Source organism: Bos javanicus, chromosome 10 (genome assembly GCF_032452875.1).
Source record: "Bos javanicus breed banteng chromosome 10, ARS-OSU_banteng_1.0, whole genome shotgun sequence".
Lineage (NCBI taxonomy): Eukaryota > Metazoa > Chordata > Mammalia > Artiodactyla > Bovidae > Bos > Bos javanicus.
The window spans coordinates 38,035,073-38,057,296 of NC_083877.1; the positions used below are offsets into that span (position 1 = coordinate 38,035,073).

At 39.8% G+C, this 22,224-nt stretch overlaps 2 protein-coding genes across 5 annotated transcripts in view; both read left to right on the forward strand.

Annotated features, from left to right (window-relative positions):
* Positions 1 to 11,397, forward strand: part of TMEM62 (transmembrane protein 62) — a 35,034-nt gene extending 23,637 nt beyond the window's left edge. For all 3 annotated transcript variants that reach the window (XM_061430933.1, XM_061430935.1, XM_061430934.1), the window contains 4 exons: positions 1,658 to 1,742; positions 5,939 to 6,043; positions 7,487 to 7,605; positions 10,545 to 11,397. In XM_061430933.1, the coding sequence (XP_061286917.1) occupies positions 1,658 to 1,742; positions 5,939 to 6,043; positions 7,487 to 7,605; positions 10,545 to 10,871 (636 nt within the window). In that variant the 3' untranslated portion in view covers positions 10,872 to 11,397. The remainder of the gene's footprint in view (positions 1 to 1,657; positions 1,743 to 5,938; positions 6,044 to 7,486; positions 7,606 to 10,544) is intronic.
* A 79-nt stretch (positions 11,398 to 11,476) lies between these two features.
* CCNDBP1 (cyclin D1 binding protein 1) lies at positions 11,477 to 21,841 on the forward strand. 2 transcript variants are annotated; one of them, XM_061430936.1, is made up of 11 exons: positions 11,477 to 11,708; positions 11,882 to 11,941; positions 12,264 to 12,343; positions 14,078 to 14,159; positions 15,142 to 15,238; positions 15,414 to 15,484; positions 16,065 to 16,141; positions 16,495 to 16,772; positions 18,035 to 18,095; positions 20,248 to 20,294; positions 20,551 to 21,841. In XM_061430936.1, the coding sequence occupies exons 1-11, from the start codon at positions 11,600 to 11,602 to the stop codon at positions 20,663 to 20,665; spliced, it is 1,077 nt and encodes a 358-aa protein (XP_061286920.1). In that variant the 5' UTR covers positions 11,477 to 11,599; the 3' UTR covers positions 20,666 to 21,841. The 2 variants fall into 2 exon arrangements, with proteins under 2 accessions (XP_061286920.1, XP_061286921.1); XM_061430937.1 differs by having other exon boundaries at positions 11,484 to 11,708; positions 15,417 to 15,484.
* The last annotated feature ends 383 nt before the right edge of the window (positions 21,842 to 22,224 follow it).

Here is a 22,224-nt window from a genome sequence, read left to right on the forward strand (position 1 = left end):
CTATAAAATGGTAATATACTTTTCATTCTCTTTCCATTTGATTTTTTCTACTGAGGAATTTGTTTTGATGGTTTTCTTACATCACATTTGTTTTATAAATGATGCTTATTGGCTGCATTATATTGTCATAGACATACCTTAATTTATTTGACCATTTCCCTATTGTTGAGCATTTGTGTCCAATTTTTCCCTCTACTGCAAAAATTTTGCTTGTTTCTGCATTTATTAGTTTTTTGGAAATTTCTGGAAATGAATTGTTGGATCAAAGAATGGACACATTATTCTACATGCTTCATTTATTTATTATATAATTTATATAATTATACAGATTTTAAAATTATTTATTATATTCATTGTTTTTGGTCTGTTCTCCCTCATGAAAAGATAAGTCCCATGAGTGCAAGAATGTCTTTTTGGTATGCCTAACACAAGTAGACCCTCAAATAAGTATTTCTTGAATGAATAAATATTTTTATTTTTTAGTTTTTAATATACACTGTCAAACTGTCTTTCAGAGAATCTTTGGCAATTTACAGTCTAGTTTCCTCAGATCTCCCTCTCCTGGGTATTAACATAAAATGCACTACAATGTTGAGAAGAAAATTTAAACCCCCTTCATTTCACCTCCCAAAGATAGCTTAATCTCCTCTTATATCCTCACAGACTTAATGTGCATTCCTTATTATTTTAATTTACGCTTATTACTTGTGTGATTGAACGTTAAAAAAAATATGCCTAATGGGCATTTGCATGTCATTTTTACAAATTATTTTTTCTTTTGGGGATTTTTAGTAGTCACCTAGATCAGGCTTTGAAAACTTTGGTGTACTTATGAATCACTTGGAAATGTGAATAAGAGGCTGATTCTGATTAGTAGAGCTGAAATGGGGCCTGAGATTCTGTATTCCTAAGAGGCTCAAGGTGATTCCAGAGATCACCTGGGGCCCGTACTTGGAGAACAAGAACCTAGATTACATGTCTCTTTACTGTGAATTAATCTTCAAGTGAGTGATTTCCTGGTGGAGAAAGCATAAAGAAATGCAGTCTCTGTTTATTCAGCTTGTAGTATATTGCATACTGGGTTTGTTTGTTTGTTTCACTTTTATACTTTTTAAAAAAACTTTATTTTATATTGGAATATAGTTGATTAACAGTGTTGTGATAGTTTCAGGTGTACAGCAAAGTGATTCAGTTATACATTTACATGTATCTATTCTTTTTCAAATTCTTTTTCCATTTAGGTTGTTACATAATATTGAGCAGAGTTCCCTGTGCTATACAGTAGGTCTTTGTTGGTTATCCACTTTAAATATAGCAGTATGTACATGTCCATGCCAAACTACCTAACTATCCCTTCCCTGCTTCTGCCCTCCCCCTGTAACCGTAAGTTTGTAACACTCTTATAAGATTTTAAATAAAACAGTACAAATTATGCTTAACCTAGTACACTGAAAGTGGACTGTTTTAATTTGATTTTATGTAACTGTATGAAATTATTTAGTTTCAATGTTGGTCCAGGTATCCAAATCTTAAAAGACAAATGCTGAGGCAACTTACAATTATCTTCTTTGCCGCATCAGATTTTCAATTCTCTTTGACTGTATATTTTTCTTATATAGTCATAGTCTGTTCCATGTTAATTTCTCTTTGTCTGCAGGCCCGGGTCATATTTGTGATGATTGTGCTGATCCAGCTGATCATTCTCATTATTTTTCGGTATCAAGCATATCCAGAGCATAAAGGTTAGTCACCATGGGTTCCTTTTACTCTTAGAAGACCTTACTTTCATGCATCCCATAATCTCCTGACTAAATGTCAGTGCAGACTGTCTTTGCCTGAACTCTGTGAGGTGCATCCTTCAAACTATCGTGCTCACTTCAAACCCCCTTTTCTGTACCATTTTCTCCAACCTTTCCAGGTCATAATGAACTTTTGTGTCTCTGAATCCCAAGAGTCCTTCCTAAGGATTAATTCTGTACTTAACCAGCCAATCACCTTGTTTACATCACAACTCAAACGTATATATTTTCTCCTCAATCAGACTCGAGTTCCTCAATATAGGAGCTCTTGTTCAGTACTTCTTTTCTGTTTTCTACAGCACCCAGCACTGAGTTTGTGTATTTCAGACAATAAATATTGACACTTGTTGAAGTAAGTGTTTCTTATTCCTTCCTGGCTTGGATGAAATCCCAGGAACTGATTGTGGGGAAGGGGAGGACTGTGGTAAAGATTAAACCATCAGATCAGATCAGATCAGATCAGTCGCTCAGTCGTGTCCGACTCTTTGCGACCCCATGAATCGCAGCACGCCAGGCCTCCCTGTCCATCACCAACTCCCAGAGTTCACTCAGACTCACGTCCATCGAGTCAGTGATGCCATCCAGCCATCTCATCCTCTGTCATCCCCTTCTCCTCCTGCCCCCAATCCCTCCCAGCATCAGAGTCTTTTCCAATGAGTCAACTCTTCGCATGAGGTGGCCAAAGTACTGGAGTTTCAGCTTTAGCATCATTCCTTCCAAAGAAATCCCAGGGCTGATCTCTTTCAGAATGGACTGGTTGGATCTCCTTGCAGTCCAAGGGACTCTCAAGAGTCTTCTCCAACACCACAGTTCAAAAGCATCAATTCTTCAGCGCTCAGCTTTCTTCACAGTCCAACTCTCACATTCATACATGACCACAGGGAAAACCATAGCCTTGACTAGACAGACCTTTGTTGGCAAAGTAATGTCTCTGCTTTTGAATATGCTATCTAGGTTGGTCATAACTTTCCTTCCAGGGAGTAAGCGTCTTTTAATTTCATGGCTGCAGTCACCACCTGCAGTGATTTTGGAGCCCAGAAAAATAAAGTCTGACACTGTTTCCACTGTTTCCCCATCTGTTTCCCATGAAGTGATGGGAGCGGATGCCATGATCTTCGTTTTCTGAATGTTGAGCTTTAAGCCAACTTTTTCACTCTCCACTTTCACTAGTATACATATCCTACTGAATGTTTTCCTGCTTATATATATTTTTAAAAATTCTGTGAAAAAGTTCAAAAAGCATTAGTGCACAAAATGTAAATAAATAAATATTTGAGGGATGCCTCAGCCTCATGTGGGAGTACCAGTATTTTTGTATAGTTATTTAAAATTCACAACGTATTTTTACTTACATTATCTTAATCTTACAACAATCCTGTGAGGTAGGTATTATTGTTTCCCATTTAAAGACTAGAAAACTGAGGACTGCAGAGTTAATGTAGGTTATTTAGTGTCTTATAGCTAATAAGAGTCTGACTCCAGGTCAGTTCTTTTCTGTAAACAACACTTCTCAATCTGACTACACCTTAGAATGTCCTGGGGAACTTTTAAAATCACAGTGTCTACACAGTACTTTCAGTGCTTACACAGAATGTCTGTGGGTAGGACCTAAGCATCAGTATTTTTTAAAGCTCCTCAGATGATTCTAGTGTGTGGTAGGGCTGAGAAGCACGGCTCTGTCCAAAGCAGTATTTCTCAGTCCTGTTGCCTAGAATCCCCTGGGTTGCTGCCTCAACTCCCCTCTTTCCCAGGTCAACTAAATCAGAATCTCTGGAGGGTGAGACTTGGGCATGAGTATTTTCTAAAAGTTCCCCCAGGTTATTCTAATGTACAGCCAAAGTAGAGAATCATTGCTTAAAATTTATAGCATAGCTGCCTCTAAGGCTAAAGAATGATATATTTAAAATAAATAAATAATGATAATGAATGGATACGTAGATCAATACTTTGAGAAGTACCAGACTAGAATGAGAGATGAATGAGTAGTAAGTATGCAACACACAAAGTGAGAGAGGTCACGCATTGTCAGGCTTTGTCTGTAATTATCTGTTGGGTTGAACAGTGTTATGAGTATAAAATGAACACGCTGGTCTTCTAGGGAAGATCTGCCATTACTTATATCAGGCTGTCTTTCACTGGGGCCCTTTAAGTAGCTTCCCCTCAGGTGTTGCTCAGTGTGTACTGAGCTTCCCATCATAGTCTTCTGATAACTGATATATGATCAGCCACAGATGAGTGAAATGGCTGGCTGGGGTTGAGCATCTGTGAGGCTCTAGTCTGTGGCTGCAGAATAAAGACCTGGTGCTTTGGCTTTCTGGCACTGTATTTTAAGAGGTGTTAATTTAGAGATCTTTTAGAGATCCCTTTCAGTTGAAGTAAGAGGATAACTGAGTTAAGAGCTGCGTCACATATGGGAAGAGAATATTTGGACAGATACTCATGTTAACTTTAGATATTTATACTTAAGATTAAATTTTGACATTTGCCTTTGATATATATATAGTTTTTTAAAAAATTTATTTGATTGATAATGTTGTATTTCAGGTATACAGCAAAGTGGTTCAGTTATACATATGCATGTATCCATTCTTTCTAGATTCTTTCCTCATGTAGGTTATCACAGAAGATTGAGGAGATTTCCTCGTGCTATACAGCTGTTGTTGTTCAGTCACTCACTCATGTCCGACTCTGTGACCCTATGGATTGTAGCATGCCAGGCTTCCCTCTCCATCACCAACTCCTGGAGCTTGCTCAAACTCAGGTCCATTGAGTCGGTGAGGCCATCCAACCATCTCATCCTCTGTTGTCCCCTTCTCCTCCTGCCTTCAATCTTTCCCAGTATCAGGGTCTTTTCCAGTGAGTCGGCTCTTCACATCAGGTGGCCAGTAGTGGGGCTTCATCTTCAGCATTAGTTCTTCTGATGAATATTCAGGACTGATTTTCTTCAGGATTGACTAGTTTGATCTGCTTGCTGTCCAAGGGACTCTCAAGAGTCTTCTCCAGGACCACAGTTTGAAGGCATCAGTTCTTCGGGGCTCAGTGTTTTTATTGTCCAGCTCTCACATCCGTACATGACTACTGGAAAAACTATAGCTTTGATTACAGACGTTGGTTGGCAAAGTAATGTCTCTGTTTTTTAATATGCTGTCTGGGTTGGTCATAGCTTTTCTTCCAAGGAGCAAGCGTCTTTTAATTTCATGGCTGCGGTCACCATTCACAGTGATTTCGGAGTCCAAGAAAATAAAGTCTTGTCACTGTTTCCATTGTTTCCCCATCTATTTGCAATGAAGTGATGGGATCAGGGACCATGATCTTAGTTGTTTTAAGCTAACTTTTTCACTCTCCTCTTTAACCTTCATTAAGAGGCTCTTTAGTTCTTCTTTGCTTTCTGCCATAAATGTGGTGTCATCTGCATATCTGAGATTATTGATATTTCTCCCTGCAATCTTGATTCTAACTTGTGCTTCTTCCAGCTTGGCATTTTGCATGATGTACTTTGCACAGAAGTTAGATAAGCAGGGTGACAGTAGACAGCCTTGATGTACTGTTTTCCCAAATTTGAAACCAAAACTGCTATACAGTAAATCCTTATTGATTATTTGTCTTATACATAGTGTGTTGGAATAGGAAATGGCAACCCAGTCTGGTATTCTTGCCTTGAAAATTCCATGGGTGGAAGAGCCTGGTGGGCTACAGTCTGTGGGGTCGCCAAGAGTCAGACATGGCTGAGCATGCACACATTTAGGTTACTTCCATGTCTTAGCTATTGTAAATAGTGCTGTAGTGCACCCAAACACTGGGTGACCTTTGACATACTTTGATATAACTTTTGGAAGTTTGTACGTTCAGATACTAAGTCTCATGGAAAACAAAGACTTGATCGTTTTTTGAGCATAGAATATTTGTGTGTGTGTGTGTCTTGCAACTACACTATTGCTTTAAACTTCCTACCTTCTGTAATTCTAAGTGAAATGGCTTACCAGAATTCCTGCCAACTGCTGATTTAAAGTAATGTCATCCATATTACAAATGATTTGCTGAAGATGTAGCAGATAGCCATTGGAAGTCTTCTAGAAAATATTTTAAAGAACCTGAACTTTGAATGTGTTTACTGGAGTTTTCAAATTTATTCTGTTTAGGACCACCAGGATTTATAAATTTGACGTCATTTTCCCTTCATGTCTTGAGCAAACTAAATATCTCCTACTATTCTGTGTTGCTGCTGACCTTGTATACAGTGCTGGGTAAGTCATTAGGAAACCTGACATTGTGGAGAATTCTGCCAAAGAATGTATTGAGAATTTTAACATTAGCCATTTAGGTTCTGGGGAGCACAATGACTGGCACATGGCTTCTTCATTTTCTGGGGCATGATCTTGGGGAATACAGTCCTTTCCTAACTTAAAGGACATTTAATCAACATCAGGCTAACTTAAGGGTGCTGAGAGGACCATGACAATTAGTATTTGTGTAGAAACTTAATAGAAGATAGAAGTTCAGCTTAAATGTCATCTCCTCAGAGCAGCCTTTGATCACGTTAAAGCTTTGTCCTCTTATTTTACCACACTTTATTTCTTTCATTACTTTGTCAGAATTTATGAATGTTCCTTACTAAGAGTCATTTAGGAGTTAATATATCCTTAGTCTATATTTTATACTTTCAGTCCATTTTTGGACTTTTATTTCCTTATTAGTTACTCCCACCAGAGAACAGAAAGTAGTTAAATAAAAATATGACTCTTTACAATTTTGTATAACAAACTATGGCAGATTCCCCTTTGGAGGTTGGTTTCCTTGTTAGGAGATGGGTTGAGGCTGTTTCAGACACTTGTTTTCCACTAGGACCAAAGCAAGTGATTTGCTTCCTGACTGTAAAGGGAAACATTAGAAGAGAAGTTGTTCCATTTGTAAAGGTTGACACTTAAACTAAGATGTATCTAATGGAGTATATAATATATATATATCTGAGAAAATTGCCTATGACTTTTTAAAGTTGAACTCTACTCTTACCAGCAAATGATAGTATTATATTTTGAGAAGGGAAATCCGACTGTCCCTTAATCATTCTTGACAATATAGTAGTTCCAGAAGCCTGCACATTGAGAAGGAGCAGTAAATAATAATAGGGAGTAGAGAAAAGTCATTCTGGCATTGCAGATGAAAAAATAAAGAAGTGAGTTAAGCTATGAACATGTTAACCCTGAGTATGTAGTTGATGTACAAAGTAAGGATTGTGGGTCAGCAAGAAAAGGATAAAATACATTCATTAATAAGAAAGATAAGAAGTACATTTTAGAATGATTAAAGTGTTTGAAGTCTTATTGCTTAAAGGAGTAAATTTCAGTTATCTGGAAAATTAAGTGTCTATGGTGTACCTTTTTGCTTCTTAAAGGAAAGTTAAGAATCTTCTAAAATTTGTGAATGTACTCCAGTCTGTTTCTGGAATCTATTCCAGATATAGCACTTAGGCAATTTTATAATCTAGAGAAATAGGGAGCAAAAGAGCAAATAATTGGTTAGCTGGGATATTGTACAACAGAGATTAACAGAGAAGAAAAGCTTTGCAAGCAAATGCTTATAGATGACTAGTCTCATATTTCTTCATTAGTCCTAAAATGTATCTTGTGAATATGTGTAATCAGAATCATAGTTATGTAAATTCCTTTCCTATCCATTGCCTCTTTCAGGCCCATGGTTTGTTGGTGAAATCACTAAAGGCAAATTGGGCTGCTGCTTTTCCTTTGGAATCTTTGTTGATGGACATTTCCTACAAGGCAGTTTAACGTTTATAGTTGGAATTCTCCAGGTAAGAATTCAGAAATACAATTTAAGACCATCTTGGTTTTGCTGGACTAATTGCATAACAATTACGAATTATATCCAAAATCCCAAGTTAAATACCACAGATCATGTGTCCTAACCTACCGGCAGGGCAGTCTTTAGTATTTGGTATTTTATTTGTTTTTATAGTGCTTTCCAAGCTCTTTCTTCCACCACTCTTGTAAGCATCTAAGATAAATTTTTGGCAGGAAGGTTTATAAGAGGTGAGAGAGGTTTTTGTTGTTTGTTTGTTTCACTGTGCTTTTTCATCTACAAACAGTGAAAGAAGAGACTTATGGTAGAATAAATGATAGACTTCAGGGTAAACCAAAATTGGTTATGATAATGAAGAAGGAAACTATTTCAGAGGGAGGAAAGGAAAAATAGACACACAAGAAAAGTGGATGAGTTACCCAGTGGAAGCTTTCTAGCTGTCTTAGCAGTTCATTTGTTTCTGAAAACACTGATATATTAGGTTTACATTTGGATTGAGATTTCTTTAGAACAAACACAAATAAAAAACCCAGACCTGTAGCAAATCTCTGTAAACAGGTTTGAAAACTGTTTACCTAACAATTTATTTATTTATTGTTCTTACCTAATGGGGCTAATGGATCAAAATCTGAGGTGATGATCTGAAGTTTTATAAGAGATCCAAAAACATTGTTCAAAATGAGTTCACAGCCTCATAAGAGGGCAGTAAAGCATGATCTGCAGGGTTAGAAACGTCTAGACAAGTAGGGAAGATCTGCCTAGTGAACACTAACCACAAGCCAGAATATTCTGTTTAGCAGCATTTCATATGGGATGAGATCCAGGTCTAGTTCAGTTTTCTATTATATAGATGGAGGCTGTCTTTCAGGAGCATCCTTCAGTTCAGTTCAGTCCCTCAGTCATGTCTTTCTCTTTGCAACCCCATGGACTGCAGCACGCCAGGCTTCCCTGTCTATCGCCAATCCCTGGAGCTTGCTCAAACTCATGTCCATCAAGTCGGTGATGCCATCCAACCACCTCATCCTCTATCATCCCCTTCTCCTCCTGTCTTCAATGTTTCCCAGCATCAGGGTCTTTTCCAGTGAGTCAGTTTTCGCCGTCAGGTGGCCAAAGTGTTGGAGCTTCAGCTTTCACATCAGTCCTTCCAATGAATATCCAGGACTGATTTTTTTAGGATTGACTGGTTTGACCTCCTTGCAGTCCAAGGGACTCTCAAGAGTCTTCTCCAACACCACAGTTCAAAAGCATCAATTCTTTGGTGCTCAGCTTTCTTTATGGTCCAACTCTAACATACATATACATGACTACTGGAAAAACTATAGCTTTGACAGGAGCATCCTTATTCCAACTAAGATCTGAGCTTTACCAAAAGGTGGGTTTACAGTCATATTTTAATAAATAGTATACCAAGAATGGATTTTATGTATCATCTAGGCCCATAGCTCATAAATCTATTATATCTCTGATCTAGACTTCTTCTCTGCACCTCAGGTGCCTGTGTATACAACTGGCATTTCGCATCTTCCTTAGATATCTCACAGGAATCTCAACTTAATATACCTCTAACAGGACCTTTCATTTGTATCCCCAAACCTGTTTCTCCCAAGTTCTTCGCAGTTTCAATAAATTATCTAGGATGCATCTTAAGTTCTTCCCCTTCCCTCACACTTTTTATCTAGTTCATCAGCAAGTAGCACTATACATGTCTTTTCTCTGTCACTATTACCATCATTCTTACCTAATCATATTTATTAAAAAAAAATTATTTGGCTGTGTCAGGTCTTAACTGCAGCACGCAGGATCTTCGTTGCATCCTGAGGGGTCTTTCCTTGCAGCACGTGGGCTCTCTAGTTGTGGTGCTTGGGCTCTGGAGCACATGCACTCAGTAGTTGCAGTGCACGGGCTTAGTTGCTCCACAGCATATGGGATCTTAGTTCCCCAGCCAGGGATCAAACCCACATCCCCTGCACTGCATGGTGGATTCTTGCAGTGACCCAGGGAAGTCCCCAATAATTATTTCTTGCCTGGGCTACTGCAGTAACCCCCTAACTGGCTTCCCGTTGTTGCTCTTGTCTCCCTATTGTCAGCTTAAAACTCTTAAAGCAGATCAGTGACATGATCTGGGTCCTGCTGACTGCCCCAAATTCCACCTACCTTATCATGTTCCAGGCCAACAGGAGGGTAACGGGAGATGGGCCCATTTCTGGGCTTTTCATTTGTTCTTCTGCCTGGAATGCTCTTCCACTGACTCATTTCTGTCCTTCAGACCTCAGAGAGCCCATCTCCCATTGCCCTGTAACCAGTTATTTTCTTCATTGAATTTATCACCATCTGTAATTATCTTCCCCCTCCTCTTTTTTGGGGGGTGGGTTTCCTCTTTTCTGTACTAGAATGTAAGCTGTCTGAATCATCTTTTCTGACTTGTTCATCAGTGTGTCCCTTGCCTAGAGCCTTGCACAGTGCCTGCCACATAATGAGTGCTCAATAATTATTTGGTGAATGAAAACTCATATTGTAGTTATGGTTGGATTATAATCTTAAATCTTCTAGTTTGTATTCTAGTATTCATTATATTACTTGAATTACAAATGCAAAGTAAAGAAAAAATACTGATATCCAAGTTCCCCCCTCTCTGCCAAAAAAAAAAAAAGAGTACTGTATATATGTGTGTGTGTGTTTGTACATAAACATATATATTCATTTCTAAACTTAAACATTTGAGAGCTTCAACAGAAATGAAATGACACTTGCCTTTAAGATGAACAAAAGGATGCAGGCAAATAAACAACTAACCACACAAGTGTGATTAAAGCATAAAGTATCAGTTAATGAGAGAAAGCAACATATTTTTAGTAGCCACCAATAATGTGTTAGTGAGACCTGACCCCACCAGGGCTTAGTAAGCTAATGGTTCTGTTCTGTTCTTTCCAGCTGGTGTTTTTTAACATCCCCTTGATGGTTTACGTGTGTTGGATTTTGCTGCAGCGGTGCTTTGGTCACAGCTTCAGGTCTCATCTCCGTCAAGGAAAATACTTGAAAATTATACCTGTTCACCTACTTATGTTACTGCTGTACATCTGGCATATTTATTCCTGCTACTTTCTTCATGTGACATATGGCACTCTAGCTTTATTATTCTCCCCTTTACGGACCTGGTTGACACTGGTGACACCTGTTCTCATTCGTTGTGTTTGGACACTGAACGCTGCTGAGCTTGGAACCTTCATAGTGCAGTTAAAAAGCCACTTGAGCTCCTGAAGTCTGTATTTCCTCATCCACCTCTGTAGCCCAGGCCTCTGCCTCAGCAGCAGGCGAAAGGCCAGTATTGGTGGGCAAACTTCAGGGAGCTGCTGTTCTTTGGACACCTGGGAGTTGGGGGGATTACCTACTACTGATTCTTGCAGAATGGACTGCAGAAAATTCTCTATATAATGCCATGATTCCTTCCTTCCCCAAGAAGGTAAAGGGTTGATTTACTTTTGTGAAGAGAAAGCTTTTATCTAGGAGATCCACAGAGCAGGGGCTGGCGGATATGGGAGTATCTGAGGCCCACTCAGTGTTTTTTAGATACCTCATGTAAAGTACCTAGCACAGTGTTTGGAACTTGGCAGCCTGTAAGGAGGCCACTTTAGGGACAGGGAACGTGCAATCTTGGACCTGACCCTGACTACCCTTGATTAGTTCCTAGTCCTTTTTTCAACAGGATTATGGGCTCTCTGCTTCCTCAGTCGGGGGTGTTTTCAACTAATCAAATACCAATAAATGAATGATGAATAGGAAACAACTCCGTCTGGGTCTTGCCTGTGTCGCTAGGAGCGGGAGTGAGGCGGAGCTTTTGAGAGCGGAAGGGGCGTGACTGGGTTTCCGGGGCGGGACAGGTTGTTGCCGGAAGCGAGACCTTGGCCTGGAAGAGGAGCTGCGACAGCAGTGCGGTTCCGGAAGCTGTTGTGGGTGCTTAGTACGCTGGCTCCTAACGCGGTACTGGGATGGAGAGCGCAGCTGTATCTGCAGCCCCAGACGCCACCCTGGATCCGCCTCTGGAACAGCTTCGGCACTTAGCCGGGGAGCTGCGGCAGCTGCTTCCTGGAGTGCGGGGTGAGCTGACGTAGTGGGGACGGGCGACCGCAGGGGCGGACTTGGGTGGGAAGGGGCCAGGCCTTGGCGGCCGCGGCGCCGGGTCCGGGCGGAGGAGGTGGGGCCGGGAGGTCTTTCTGCTTACCTGTGCTCTTTCGTTTGTCGCCGCCCGGCCCACACCCCGCACCCACTAGTCGGCGAAGCCCAGGAAACCACCAAGGAGTTTGATCGGGAGGCCTTTTGGAGAAGATTCAGTGAGTGCTTCTGCTATTGGTGACTGCTGTCTCTCATCTCTTCCCTACTCCTTTCCTTCCTGCTCCCCTCCCCCCCCCGTACCTCCCCCCCACCCCCCCAGCCTCTCTGCGGGGATACTCTTCCTTACCTATCCTTGGTACCTTCGAGGTTGAAATATAAAACACTGGTTTTTGGAGGTGTTTTTGAGACGTCTCAGTGGGCATGGGTGGAGAGGGAACGCATTATCTTCAAAGTCCGTGCAGCCGTTGCAGCCTTGTCCATTTGGCACTAACATATTGGCTCTTGCCACCTGCTCTGTCACCCCCCCCCTCCCCCCACCAGATGAGGCAGCTGTGACAGTGTCAAGGGAAGCCACGACTCTGACCGTAGCCTTCTCTCGACTTCCACTGCCATCTCCACAGGTGGGCTTCACTTTTCTAGAATTCTTGTGCTGCTCAGTATTTCTTAGGAAACCTCTCATTTTCTTTCCACCTTTTACACTCAAATCTGGGGATTTAATTTCCTCATCTGTCGAGTAAGATGAAGGTTCTCACACCACAGGATTGTTCTGAAAATCAAATTGTCAGATGCAGTAGTTGTCATGGGGTAGATGGCTCTTCTAAATATTGGTTCATTCTGAGGTTCATCCTGGTTACTTCCTTTCTGACATTTTTAAAAGTACTTTCTATTTGCTAAGTGTTTTCACATACATGATCCCTTTCTGACAGATGAACAGACAGGCTCAGAGGCTCAGTTTAAGGTAGATAAGTAGTGGAGCTAGGACTTAAATTAGGTTCCATCTGATACCTTTTCTATTATACTACATAATACTCTTTTGTACTGAATTATTTTTATACTTAATTTTAATAATGTAGACAGTATAAGGTTCAAAAGGTATCAAAGTTAAATGTGCTAAAAAGTTTATATCTCCTGTCTCTGGTTCCTTTTGTATTATTCCATATATATCCTATGCATATTCACACTCAAGTGCATATGGCTTCTTTTTACACAAGTAATAAGTGTTTCTGTTGAGAAATCAGCTGGTAACCTTATGGGAGTTCTCTTGTATGTTATTTGTCACTTTTCCCTTGTTGCTTTTAATATTTTATCTTTGTCTTTTATTTTGGTCAGTTTGATTACTCTGTACATACTCAGGACAGTGGTTTTTTCATTCATAGATGAAAAATTAGAATATAGCTTTATATGAATTATATATATTTGAATCACAATTGCTTTCTTAGGATCTCAGCACATTAATTCTGCCAAAGAAGGGGTTTGTTTTTTTTTTTTTTTTTAATTCCAGTCCTTACAACGTGGTATTTTTACAAAAATTATATGTTTGGATGTTGAAACAATGTCAAATTGGCATAAAAGTTTCTAAGTACTCTCAATCTTTGTACCTATCCATCTCAGACTGGTAACACATCATTTATGGACTGGCACCAATCTGTAGATCACATTTTGCGTAGCACTGGCTTGAAATTTAGCAGAGCAGTGAGGACAAGGAAGATAAGAGAAAGCCAGTGACTACCTAGAAGGAAAATAGTCAACATTGAGCATTGTAGAGTACATGCTGATTTCATTTAGGTATACTGAGATTCTGTTAGAGACAGACAGAGGCAGAGAGATAGACAACTGGTTAATGGTCTAAGATAGCGCTGACAACTTTTCCGTAAAGGGACAAATAGTAAACATTTTAGGCTTTGCAGTCCAGCTACTCCACTCTGCCTCTGTAGTGCGAATACTATTATAGACAATATGTAAATGCATGAGTGTGGCTGTGTCCCAGAAACATTTTATTTGCAAAAACTGGCAGTGAGCCTGATTTCGCCCTTGAGCTCTAGTTTGCCAACTCCTGGTCTAAGATATGGTGAATATCTCAAAGCTGATCACAGATATCTTGGGATATAGAGTATCAGGGATGTTTTTCCTACAGTTTTTTCTTGTCTTACTGAGTTTCTGCTCAGTATCTGGTATCCAGCTAACTCCTCCCTGGTACGTGATGAGAACAGCACAGGGCCTGATACATAATAGGACTTCAGAAAATGTTTGATGATGCTGTACAGGTGTCTGCTCTTTTCCCCTGTAGATGGCTTGACCACATTGATCTAATCTATTTCTTTTTTTCTTTCTGAAATTGGCTTGTCATCTCATAGGAAACCCAGAGGTTCTGTGAACAAGTGCATGCTGCCATCAAGGCAATTATTGGGGTGTACTATTTGTTTCCCAAGGATCAGGGTAAGCCACTCCATACACATACGTGTTCAGTTTATGGGGTAGATCTTTGCTAATGTGACAGCTTATGTCCTGAGAATTTTACCTTTTCCTTGATTTGATCATGTAATGTAACTTTCTCCCATTAAGTGCAGTCAAAGGTAGTTATATAAGTGATCTCCATAAGTAAGCCTTTGTGCTAAAGTTCAGATACTGTGTTCTCATGTCCCCTGCCTTACCCACTCTTAACATTTTTAATTCTCACTGGCTTATCCATCTCTAATGGATTATAATCACCACAGATACTGCTTGGTTATCAGTGCCATCCCCAGGCTCCTCCTCCTCATCACATGCTGTTTCTGAGCTCCCTTATAGGTTAAGTGGCCTCCAGCTCTGCCTGTATCTTCGTGTCTTGATTATTATCAGGTTACAATTATAAATGAATACCTGTCTCATGGAGCTTCAGGGTTACTCATGTGGTTTAAACTTGAAGTGTTTTATCCACAAATGTCAAGAAATCACTATTTTAAAAAATATTTATTATTTTATTTATTTGGCTGTGCCAGGTCTCAGTTGTGGCAGGCGTGCTCTTCAGTCTTTGTTACGGCATGCAGGGTCTTTAGTTGCAGCACGTGAACTCTAAGTCGTGGCATGTAGGATCTAGTTACCTGACCAGAGACTGAACCCTGGCCCCTGCATTGGCAGCGTAGAGTCTTAGCCACTGGACCACCAGGAAAGTCCCAAGAAACTACTTTTTAATGAATGAATACATGCCGTCATGGAACAATTTTGTTCAGTTCTCTTTTGGAAAATACCACTAAGGAATGGTGGGAGGAGCAAGCAAATGACATGGGGATACACATAAGACCTGGGTTTTGTGTTGGCACTCTGGTTAAAGCATGTGGGTGCACATTACCTCAAATTCTGTAGGGCTTAGATTCTTGGGAAGACTTTCCAGACTTCTGGAAAGATGGACAGGCTGCTTAGTCTTTGGGTCTGGCTATAGGCATCACCCTGCGAAAGCTGGTGCGGAGCGCCACTCTGGACATCGTGGATGACATGGCTCAGCTTGTGGAAGCACTTTACATCAATCCAGCTCAGAGGTAGGGATGCCACAGCTGGAGTTATTGGGTAATGGGGTTCTTTGCTTCTGGGAGGGGGGAAAAAGTCATTTTAACAGCAAAGTTACTGATAACTGAGATTAATGACCCAGCAGGAAGGACCTTTGAAGGAAACAGGAACCCAGGTTATTGATATATCCTTATTGATTTCTTTCAGCAGCCCTGAGAACCTGATTTCCTACAACAGTGTCTGGGATGCTTGCCAACATGTACCTCAGATCCCAAAAGGTGGGTGAGAGTGGAAAGTAGACGTTGACTCTGCTGGCCAAAGCTGACAGACCTCACATCTAGCTGCCAGTTTTGTAGTAGTATGTATTTTTACTTACGTAAAGAACTTAGTGAAATAGGTCTAGTTTATCACCAACATGAAAATATAGGTATTAATTCTTTTTGCCAGTCTTTTTAGTTCACGTAATTTCTAAACTCAAACACCCTTTGGCTGTGGCTCTGTCTCTTGTTGAACAGATGTGGTTTTCTCTTCTGGTCCTGCCCCAGGGGCAGTATTCTGGGGACTCTGAAGCAGTTATGGGGTAGAGCCTGCTAGGCCAAGAGCAGTGGTCATCCAGGGGTACCATGCTGAGAAACATCATGTGACTATTGTATTTCTTCCTATGGTGAATGACAGAAAGCTTTTTAGCCCCCCTGTCTGGGCACCCAGAGGATGTATATGAGAAGAATTTTACATTCAACTGCTGCCCTTGTTCACTGTCCTTGGCACTCCCTTCAGATGAGAACACTGTTGCTTTTTGCAGACTCCAGAATTGTTGGGATTCTCCACTAACTAGTGCTTCTCATTCTTAACTCATAGATAACAAAGCTGCAGCCCTTTCAGTGCTGACAAAGAGTGTGGATCTTGTGAAGGATGCACATGAGGAGATGGAGCAGGTGAGAGGACCTCTTTCTTTGATGGTCATTGGAAGGCCACTCTGTGTCTAGTAGATGAGGATTGGTTTTAAAGAGAGAAGATGTGTCAAGCATGGACCACGTGGGTCCCCCCTCACTCCCATCCTCCATCTCCCATCTCCCCCCGCCCCATGTGGGGGTTTAATTTGTACCATTCCTCTCTGTTCCATTGCTGTACTAGGAGAGTTAGAACAGCATGTGTGAGGTGATTCAGCTCTGTAGCCATTTAGGGAAATAGCTGGCTGAAGTTTGGGGACAACTCAGACATGATGCTAAAAGTATTAATACTTTTTTTTTTTTTTCCTGGCATTCACATATATCCTGTTGTATCTTAGGCTGTGGAAGAATGTGACCCTTATTGTGGCCTCTTGAATGACATTGAGGAGGACGGCTCTGATAACCATGTTGATGAGGATATATTGGGATGTCCAAACAATCGGGACTCATATTGGTCAGAGGAAGACCAGGAGCTCATAATCCCATGCCTTGCCCTGGCGAGAGCATCTAAAGCCTGCCTGAAGAAAATCCGGCTGTCAGTGGCAGAGAACGGGAAGAAGGATCAGGTGGCCCAGCTGGATGACATTGTGGACATTTCTGATGAGATCAGCCCTAGGTAAGCGTGACCTCCATTCAAAACATGCCAGCAGCAGCATTCTGATCTCAACTTGTGCTGTCACCTGAAGGTTTTTCCCCATCTTTTTGTTTTGAAAGTTTTCACACCTGCCGGAAGGGTTAAAAAGTATTGTAGTGAGTACCTGTGCTTCCGTCTAGGTTCACCTGTTGTTCACTTTTTTTTTCTGTATTGGTTTATTTCTCTGTAATTAGATGTGCCTTTTTAAAAACTGAAATAGATGTGCTCTTTTTATCCCTGAACCATTCGTGAGTAAGTTGCAGACATCAGTGATGTTTTTCTCTGAATATTTCAGCATGTATTTCCTAAGAACAGTTTTACTCTTAGTATTACATTGAAGAAATTTACATTGAATATGTGTTTGTGTGTTGCAACCCTGTGGACAGTAGCCTGCCAGGTTCCTCTGTCCATGGAATTCTCCAGGCAAGAATACTGGAGTGATTTGCCATTCCCTGATGATAAAGATTATACTGAATATAATAATAGTATCTAATATTCAGATTTCCCAAATTGTGTCTAAAACGTCTTCTATAGCTTTTTTGTTTGTTTGTTTTTTTAATTCAGGATTCTGTCAAGGGGTCATACTGCATTTGGTTGTCTTCTCTTTGGTATCTTGCAACTAAAACAGTCCCTGTCCTTTTTTAGCTTTTTTTGTCATTGACATTAAAAAATTTTTTTTTATTTTCTTGACATTTTTAAAGAATCCAAGTCAGTTGTGTTGTAAAATATCCAGCAATCTGGATTCATGTGGTTGTTTTCTCGTAATTATATTCAGGTTAAACGTTTTTGGCAAGAATATCACTAAGTTGAGCGTTTCATGCTTTTCATTGCATCATACGGGAGAGGCACATGGTATTAGTTTGTCCTGTTTTTGGTGGTATAGCACTAACTTGATTGCTTGATTAAAAGTGGTACCTACTTTAATGGCATTCAGGGATGAACCCTGGCAATAGCAGTTATTAAACTTATGGTTTCAGATCCAAACATTGTCAAATGAATTAATAATGTCCCATCCTACTGGTCAAGGGAGTTCCCCCCACCCTCAACTTCTTAGTAAAACAGGGTATGTATGTGTTCCATAAATACCAGTTGAATTGGTTATTTCTTGGTTGCCCAGTTTAAGGAACTGATGCATTTCTGGAAATTATTTCCTCACTCGTTGCATCCTTAGTTGTGTCCTGGAGACCACCTAGTTGAGCTTTGTTCCTTCTTGGTTAATGGTTATTTTTTCTTTCTCGCTTTAGTGTGGATGATTTGGCTCTGAGCATTTACCCACCTGTGTGCCCTTTGACTGTGCGAATCAATGTAAGTACTGGCTTTAAGGGAATAGCTGCAGACCTGATTGGTAGAATTTCAGTAATCACTGGTATTTCCTTAAACTGTGGGGAATATGTTTATCTGTTACACTTGGATGTAAGTACGGTAGTAAAGTCACCATGTGTTTGTGCTTGATAAATATTTATTGAATTTGAATTCTGACAGCAATGAGCTCTGATAGTACTGTCTCTTCCATAACCACTCGGGTAATTGTTAAGAAAAACCCAAAGACCTTAGAGGGGCTTCCTTGGTGGTGCTAGCGGTAAAGAATGCACCTGCCTGTGTGGGAGACTTGAGACATAGTCTGATCCCTGGGTCAGGAAGATCCTTTGGAGGTGGGCATGGCAACCCACACCAGTATTGTTGCTTGGAGAATCCCATGGATGGAGAAGCCTGGTGGGCCACAGTCTGTAGGGTCGCAAAGAGTCAGACACAGCTGAAGTGACTTAGCATGCACGCACCCAAAGACCTTAGAAAACCATGCCTTGAGAGAAAGTCTTAATTAGTACAGTGCTTTGGGATTCTTTCAACGTGAAATTACAAGTTTCTAATTTCCAGCATAGGCCAAAATAGATGAATACTCTATTAGAGTATTCTCAGCAAAGAGTTGGACACAACTGAGTGACTGAACTGAACTGAACTGAATAGAGAATTCTATAATACAAAATATTAGAATATATTTAATATCTATTCTAATTCTATATCCTCTATTCTAATATCGATATATTATGTGATCTAACCATGAGTGGTCATGAAGGGTTAAGCTGTTTATAAAAATCTGATTTTATTGTTTTCTTTGAAGTCCTAGGTCCTGTGCTAGAGTTCTGTTCTCTTGTTTTTTATAAACTTTAAGTTATTATGTCTCATTTTATTGGAAAGAGAAGTACAATTGCAGATAGCTTATATTTTACCATCAGATGTATCAGTCCTAATAATATTTGGTAAATTAGATTGTGGAAATTATTAGTAGAGTCATCAAATGTATCTTCACAATGTGGAAACACCTTGGAGTAGAATTAGGATCTTTTTGGACATTAACTTTTTTTTCACATTCACTTTTAAAAAATTGACTTCTGAAGAAATAGACATCCTTAGTAATACGCCATGTCAGTTACCTAAAAGCAGTTTTAAGGAATGAATGGTATATTGGTAGGATACATACATCCTCATGTTATCTTGTTATTGGCATTCTTAAAATATTAAGTTTTTTAAAAAAAACCCAGTTGTTTCTGCTGTATATATCCTAAACTATCAGCAGTTAGGACAAATTTAGGTTATATTTTTCCTTTTTTTGTTTTCTTTAAAAAAAATTTAAATATAAAAAAGCTTATAAAGATGCTATGGCAGCAGTATTAATAAGATTTTGCTAAATAGAAAAGAGTCCATGATCCTGCCACCTAATCAACATTTTTGTTTTTGATTGTTTCCTCCAAGGTTTTTTTTTTAATGACTTCGTATTACTTGAGTATTAAAATACTGTAATATTTTAACTTTGCTCCTTCCTTTTTTCTCACTTTCACTTTTTAAAAAATGACTTCTTGTCCCAGCTCTGCTGATAGTTCAGGATATGTATAGCAGAAACAACTGTTTTTTTTTTTTTTTTAACTTACGAATTTTAAGAAGACCAGTGACAAAATAACGTGAGGATGTATGAATGCAACCAATGTACCATGCATTCCTTAAAATTGTTTCTAGGGTAACTGACATGATGAATTGCTAAAGATGTTTATTAAGTCAGTTTTTAAAAAGCGAATGTGAAAAAAAAGTGGGGGAAGAGAGCTAAAGTATTAAATATTTTAATATTCAAGTAAAATATTTTAGCTCTTCTCCCCCCTCCCCTTTTTTCCTCCTTTCCGTTTTTTTCCTCCTTTCCTTTTTTTCCCCCTAAATATTTGTTTTATTTGTTTGGCTGTGCTGAGTTTTAGCTGCACCCCGAAGTATCTTCCGTCTTTGTTGTGGCATGCAGGATCTTTTAGTTGTGGCCTGTGGGGTCTACTTCCTGACCAGGGATTGAACCCAGGCCCCCTGCACTGGGAGCTCAGAGTCCCAGCCGCTGGACCTCCAGGGAAGTCTCCTCTCCTTCCCTTTTTGTGGTAGGGCTCAGGGTGAGTAACTTCTCTTGTTTCTTTTTTTTTTCTAGTCTGCAAAACTTGCATCTGTTTTAAAGAAGGCACTCGAAATAACAAAGTGAGTATGAAGACTTATCCCCAAATAGCTTTTTGAGAATAAGCCTGTACAGCCATTCTCAACTCCCAAACCCCCATTTCAAAGAGTAGAAAGTGATTGTAGTGTTTTTTTTCAGCTTTGCTTATGGAGCAGCTGAGTTGCTGCAGAGAAACTTGCCGTCTTTTACTGTAGTTTTCCCTGTGCTCCCTTTTGAGGATAGGTCTTTTCCTTGACAGTATAATAAATTTAACTTCTCTTTTTCCCATTGCATTTGCAGAGCAAGTCATGTGACCCCACAGCCAGAAGATAGTTGGATTCCTTTACTTATTAATGCTGTTGATCATTGCATGAACAGAATCAAAGAACTCACTCAGAATGAAGTTGAATCATGAATTTTCAGGCTCATTTGAACTGTCTTCTCTTTCTTACTGTCACAGCCGAGCTCTGATGTCTGCTTTTAGAATGGAGCTAGGATGCTTTCTGGATTGGAAGGGAGTTCCTATCTATACTTACTAAGAGACACAATTACCAAAGTTTGGTGATTAGGCCAAACTGGCAATTATTTATAAACCATATGAGTATGATATATTTTTCTGTGCTAGATACAAAAGACAATTACATGAGTTTTTGTTATTGAGTTGCCTCTCAGAGATCCCTGGGGAAGCTGCCTTATTCCCTATTTAATAAAATGTGTCATTGTCAAAGATATATTTTAGCATGTTACTGAATATAATTATTCTTACCAGCAAGTTCTTTTGAATGTTATTCCAGTTTGTTCCATTACTGTATTGGTATTGAAGGGCTTCCCCAATGGCTCAGTGGTAAAGAATCTGCCTGCAATGCAGGAGACGAGGTTCACTCCCTGGGTTGGGAAGATCTACTGGAGAAGGAAATGGCAACCCACTCCAGTATTCTTGCCTGAAAAATTCCATGGACAGAGGAGCCTCACAACTGAGCACACAAAAGAGAGTTCTGTTGGTACTGAGCTTGTGAAAATTATTAAGTGTGTTAGTTGCTCAGTCACGTCTGACTCTGTGACCCCATAGACTGTAGTCTGCCAGGCTCCTCTGTCTTAGTGATTTTCTAGGCAAGAGTACTAGAGTGCTTTGCCATTTCCTTTTCCAGGGGATCTTCCCAACCCAGAGATCAAACCTGAGTCTCTTATATCTCCTGCATTGGCAGGCAGTTTCTTTACTGCTAGTGCCACCTGGGAAGCTGGAAAATTAATAAAGTGAAACCTTATTTAAAATGGAGTCGAGAGGCCAGAAGGAGGAGCTCTCACACAGTGTTACTCTAGGTAAATAACAGGAAGGATTGTCAATTATAGATAGGAATGGTGTACATTATATCTCCTACAGGAAATTGACCCTAGCTACTAAGCTAATGAGAACCCCTCATCACCCTGAACTCTCGCTTTCCTCCATGAAATTTTGTTCAAAACAACTGCTCCCAACTTCCTCCCTTTCCCTCTGTTTGTGGGACTTAGCTGTGGCTTTTACTATAGCTGGCTTGACACTAATTGCAGTTGTTTGTTGTTCCCAAATAAACCCCTTTTGCTGGTAAAATAACTGGCTGTTTCATTTTTTAGGTCAACAAGCTCAGTTGTTAGGTTTGTTCACTGTATTGAACAGACTTATTTTCCTTATACATATTTATATTGTTTTCTGTTTTGTATTGCCTGTCCCCAAATGTAAGTACAAAATTTTTATAAATCAAAAAAACTTGAATGTATAAGATTATAGAGTTTATATAATATTAAGGGCCTCTTCAGTTAATCCTGCAAAACCATCACCAGTTAATTATATTTTTACATCAGTCTGGAAGATCACGTATTGGAAAGCAAGGTAAACCTGGAAAGTAACATCTTAGAAAGCAGGGTATACAGTGCTATACCTGACTAGGCCTTATGCGTGTTCTGTAGGTCTCCACACTTCTACTGGGCATCCTTTGT

Excerpts from the sequence above, each read along its gene's own strand:
- CCNDBP1 (XM_061430936.1), top strand. The coding sequence starts at position 11,600 with ATGGAGAGCGCAGCTGTATCTGCAGCCCCAGACGCCACCCTGGATCCG. Across the intron at positions 11,709-11,881 it reads GCTGCTTCCTGGAGTGCGGG|TCGGCGAAGCCCAGGAAACC; the intron begins GTGAGCTGACGT and ends CGCACCCACTAG. Across the intron at positions 14,160-15,141 it reads TTTGTTTCCCAAGGATCAGG|GCATCACCCTGCGAAAGCTG; the intron begins GTAAGCCACTCC and ends GTCTGGCTATAG.